Source organism: Chiloscyllium plagiosum, chromosome 2 (assembly GCF_004010195.1).
Source record: "Chiloscyllium plagiosum isolate BGI_BamShark_2017 chromosome 2, ASM401019v2, whole genome shotgun sequence".
Classification (NCBI taxonomy): domain Eukaryota; kingdom Metazoa; phylum Chordata; class Chondrichthyes; order Orectolobiformes; family Hemiscylliidae; genus Chiloscyllium; species Chiloscyllium plagiosum.
This window is the reverse complement of record NC_057711.1, coordinates 60,006,062-60,011,404: the sequence shown is the minus strand read 5'-3', so window position 1 is coordinate 60,011,404 and position 5,343 is coordinate 60,006,062. Positions and strand designations below refer to the sequence as shown.

At 37.6% G+C, this 5,343-nt stretch overlaps 1 protein-coding gene across 4 annotated transcripts in view; it reads left to right on the top strand.

Moving 5' to 3' along the window:
* fbxl17 (F-box and leucine-rich repeat protein 17) overlaps positions 1–5,343 on the top strand; it is a 778,005-nt gene that overhangs the window by 21,025 nt on the left and 751,637 nt on the right. For all 4 annotated transcript variants that reach the window (XM_043710307.1, XM_043710291.1, XM_043710299.1 and 1 more), the window contains exon 4: positions 4,684–4,806. In XM_043710307.1, coding sequence (XP_043566242.1) covers positions 4,684–4,806 — 123 coding nt within the window. The remainder of the gene's footprint in view (positions 1–4,683; positions 4,807–5,343) is intronic.

The window sequence follows — 5,343 nt, the reverse complement described above, 5'->3', positions numbered from 1 at the left end:
CACACTCCCACACACACACATGCACTCCCTCACAGACTTAAGACTCTTGACACTCACACACACACACATATACACCCTCTCTCACACTCACAACCCCCCAACCCAGACAGACACACACACACGTTTGTGGGGTGAATTTGTACTTTCAGAGTTACACTGTACTTTGCTCAAAAACTGCATGAATTCATGTAAGACTCTGTTATCTCACTTTTTAGATTAGAATCAGTCTAAACATTATGGCACAGACAGATAACACAGAGGGCTGGCTAACACCTTCAACATATTGTCTAACTAACACCAATTGTTACAGTTAACCTGAGAATGCAACTTTTAAAAAAAGGTTGTGTGATTTACACATGGAAGAAGTGAAACTATCATGGTAGTCGAACAGATGAAAGACTCAACAAACAATCAAGGTATTTTTCAATGTATAAATTCAGTTACATCACACTATAACCTTTTGCTATAAATTCTGTGACTTACAATTGTGTTCTCCACAACCAGCTGATGAAGTAGCAGTACTCCGAAAGCGAGTGTGCTCCCAATTGAACCTGTTGGACTATAACCTGGTGTTGTGTGATTTTTAACTTTGTATACCCCAGTTCAACACCGGCATCTTCAAATCATCTCTTCTAATGTTGCTCCCAATTAATAACCCTGATAGTTGATATATTATTTTAGCCACTCTTCTCATAGCTGAAATGTTTTTAATTAGGAACGAACTGAAACTGTAATAATAATCCAAATATAGACATACAGAGTCATGCAACATGGAAGCAGACCTTTCAGTCTAACACATCTCAGCTTTATGTAGCCTAAGTATAGTGGTTTTTATATAATTTAATAGTAAGGTGGTCAAAAAGCATTTGCTTTTTAGAGTCTTTGAATCCAGTGCAGGAGGTTTATCCTGTCAAATCCATGCCAGCACCTTGCAAGAACAATTAGGTAGCTCAACTCTTCTGTCTTCTACCAGGAGGCCTGGTTATTTCTCTAAGGTGCTTGGAAAGTTACAGTTGAAACTTCCTCCACCATTGTTTTAGGCAGTGCATATCCAGATTGTAGCAACCCATTGTGTGAAAGGTTTTCCTTGTCTTTATCTTCTTTTGCTGATCAACTTCAAATCAGCCTCATTGGCTTTTAACCATGCTGCCAATTGAAACAATTTCTTGCTATCCACTATGCTTAAACCCTTTGTGTCAAATCTCCTCCTAATGCTTCCTCTGCTACATCTTCTCCAAATTGCCCATTTATTTGAAGTCATTCATCCCTGAAACCATTCTTGTAAATCTTTTATGCATACACTCAAATGCTTTAATGTTCTTTCTGAAGTTTAATATCCAAAATTGATCACAGTTCTTCAGTTGAGGCCAAAACAGTGTTTTATAAAGTTTCACCAACTTGGACTTTCTGCCTTTTTGATGGCTTTTTCAAATTGACCTGCTGCTTCAATGATTTGTATTCATTGTACTTCTATGTGTCTTTGTTTCTACACCATGAAACCCTTTAGATTGAATACCTTTTTCGGTGATCTTACCAAAATATGTGTCTGTGTATGTTTATGCCCTCTTCAAGTTGAAACATTTCCTCATTTCAGTTTGTCAGTTTTGTGTCGCCTGAAAATGTTTTCATTGTTCTTTAGTACCCAATTCCAGATCATTAACATTATCAGAAAAAACAGTACTCCTAACACTTGACCTATGTCAAGTTGTATATTGTACACTGTGCGTCTTCCTTCAGTCTGAAAAGATACTGTTCACTGCCACTTTGTTTACTATCACTCAGCCAATGTCCCTTTATTACCTTAACTTCAAGTCTGCTGGAAACCTTTTAGAAGTCCATGTATATCACATGAACTACATGAGACTGATAAAAAAAAGTCAGTCAAGTTTGTTAAATTTGAAATAAAAATAGACAATGCTGGAGATGCTTTGTTGGTCAAGTAGCATTGGAGAGAAAAAGAGTATTAACCTCTTTAATGACAGGCACAGTTGGGAGCCTGCTTCCTGTGAACTGAAAGGTCCTGGGTTTCAATCCAAATGCAGGACTTGTTGACTCCGCTCAATGATACATGCAAGCCACTATGTATCAGTGCTGGTCTGCAGACTTGTTGAAGCAGTAAGTCAGACTGACTAGGTTATAATGCTTTGTGATCTCCCGGTCGTAGAAATTGAATACTGTGAAACGTGAAATCTGTTTGAAAGTTTGTTGTCTGCAATTCCAGAATTTGGTGTTCATTATTAAGTGGGTGTTTTCTGCATGAAAATCTATTGCTTTATTGATTTTATTGAAATGTGCACTTTGAGGTGCAATGAGGAAACAGAGATATTAAGCTTGTTCATGTTCAGCTGGCATAAGAGCAAGTAGGTCAAGTTTCATGTCCTTAATTACAACAAGGTTGGTAAGAGTGGCAAAACTTAACATCTGTGACATGAATACCATTCTGAGGAGTGTTGTGTTGATATGTTTGTGATCAGTAATTTCAACAGACAATCCTATTGGAAATGCTGTTTTACTTATTGCTTCAACAAGAATGAAGATGTATTATTAAACACAAGGTAATACATTATAACAGGGCAAAGGAGTTCATTTTCTGTCCTGGTATATAGAGCTGTGTACTTAATAAAGAAGTTCTGAATTATTACTTAAGTCCCATCTTAAATAATGTGGAGAGAGTGGAAAATCTTTGGTATAGTTAGATAGAACTGGCTATAATTTGGCATCAATGAAGAACAGGAGAACTGAACTATTTCTAGACTTATCTGGAGGTGTTTTTGTATAGTATGTATGCTTTTTCTTGAGTTAATATTAAAAGAGAAGCTTCTTGAATGTGCTGGTGCAGGAGCAATTTAGGTTATTATCCAATGCAGAAATCTGGACTTCAAAACAAAAATCTACATTCAAGTTGACTCTATTAAGCTTTCAAAATTCCTATAACATGTGCTGTTTAGTAGTAAATCATATTGAAGTAATTATTTTAGATAATTGTCTGATTAGAAAAATAACTCTTATGTATTTGCCTGTCCTCCATTCTCATAAGCTGATTTAATTTGGTCTGCAATTTTTGAAGGTATTGAATTTATTTATAGCACTGCTGCCTCTCAGCACCAGGGACCTGGTTCAGTTCCATCTTCGGGTGATTATCCATGTCGAATTTGCACATTCTCCCTGTATCTGTGTCGGTTTCCTCCCACAGTCCAAAGATGTGCTGGTTACGTGAATTAGTCATGCTAAATTGCCCATAGTGTCCAGGGATATGCAGCTAGCCACAGGAAATACGGGGTTGCAGGGATAGGTTGGGGGGAGGGGGCGGGGTGGGTGGGAAGGGAGGAGTGGGGTGAGTCGGGGTGGGATGCTCTTCAGAGAGTCGGGTGTGGACCTTTTGGGCCAAATGGCCTTTCTCTACACTGTAGGGGTTCTATAAATAGATTGACTTGTACTTACCTCATTTTACACTTTCTGTTTTTAAAATCTTAGTTTATGCCTTTTTTTTTTGCCAGAGTTTTATGTTGCTTTTTCTTGTGATTCCCTCTGTGTTTAGAATTAAAGTGGTATTTTTTAATCTTTTCATGTTGTCATATCATAAGCTGCCCACTGGGTGTAGTTGAGATTCTGTTCACCATAATAGTTTCTCTTCAGGTATGTTTTCGCTCTGAATTGTAACTTCATCAGTATGCATTTAATAATTTAATTCAAAATCTTTTGTTAGGGGAGTCCAAAGCTAGAGGGCATATGTTTAAGGTGAGATGGAAAAGATTTAAAAAGGGCCTGAAGGGCAACATTTTCGTGCAGCGGGTGGTGTGTTTATGGAATGAGCTGCCAGGGGAGGTGGTAGGGGCAGGTACAATTGCAGCATGTAAAAGGCATCTGGATAAGTAGTTGAATAGGAAGGAATTAGAAAGGGATGGGCCAAATGCTGGCAAATGGTACTTGATTAATTTAGGATATCTGGTTGGCATGGACGATTTGGACTGAACGGTCCGTTTTCATGCTATACATCTCTATGACTCAATTGGTTCTTGGTACCTTCCAGCCATCGAGTTCGTCTGTTGTTTAAAACTGAAAATTATGATAGTCTTTTCCCTTTGCTGGTGGCTTCTGACCTGTCCTATTGGGTTCCTCTGTGCCTGTTCCTGTTTTAGTGTTTATTTCAACATTTCTTGAAGTACAAGTTTACACCTGCAGTTGTGAATTGTTATGCAGTTGCCTTCTTGGTCATCTTGCTCCTATAATTTATTTCATTTTAATTTGAGACGATTCAAAGCCCTGCTGCTTGTGTCTTAATTTGCAGTAGGTCCCATTCACGTATGACCCCTGCATTTACTGACTTATGTTGGTTCCTGATTGAGCAAGTTCTTGATGTAAAAATTCCCACACTGGGTTTTAAAATCCCCCCAAAGCCATTGTCTTCCTCCTGTCTGTTTTGCTTGGAGGATTGTTGCTCTTCTCCTGATGCTTTCTCTGCTTCATTTCTGTTCTTCTGTATGTTTTAATTTTCATTTTTATTCTCAGTATTGTTGAGCAATTGAGAATGTAGCAGCACTGATGTTAGCTTCCTTGCTATCAGAAAATATTAATTATCCTGCAGAGATTAGTTAACACATTTGATACACCGCATGCAGCAAAATGATTGATTGCAAAGTGTTGGTTTATATAGTTTGTAATTAGTAAATCTTTCCATTTCAGGTCTTTGCTCATTTAACTTTAAAGGAACGATGTCTTTCAGCATCTTTGGTTTGCAAATACTGGCGTGACCTTGGTTTAGATTTTCAATTTTGGAAACAGTTGGATCTCAGTGGTCGACAACAGGTATGGATTGCACTGTCTTATGGTATAATTTGGAAAGATAAATTCTGAAAGAGCATTACAGTATTATTACTATTTTAAATCTCTTTCACAGGTTGCATGGATAGGTAAATATATATTTTGAGAGAAGAAGGGAATAGTTAAATAACTTGCAGTGCTCAAAATATACAGTCTATTCTGATATTTTGTAATAAATTGTGTCATATGGGGAAATGAAAAATGAAGGTAGGTCACTTCTCCACTTCAGCTACCTTCATTTAGATCATGTCTGACCTATTTATTCTACCTTGCCTCCTACCCCTGATAACATTTCACCCTCTTGCAAGAATGTTTCTATCTCTGGAAGAATTCTGTTTCCACCACCTTTTCAGGAAGAGAGTTCCATTTAAAGGAACGGTTTCCTTAGCCCTGTCTTAATCATGTGATTCCTTATTTGAAACAACCTCTAATTTGCAACAACCTCTAATTTAATATTCTCTTATAAGAGAAACTTACCTTCCACACTCCACTTCTTTTCCACCTATCCACTCCAAAGTCGGA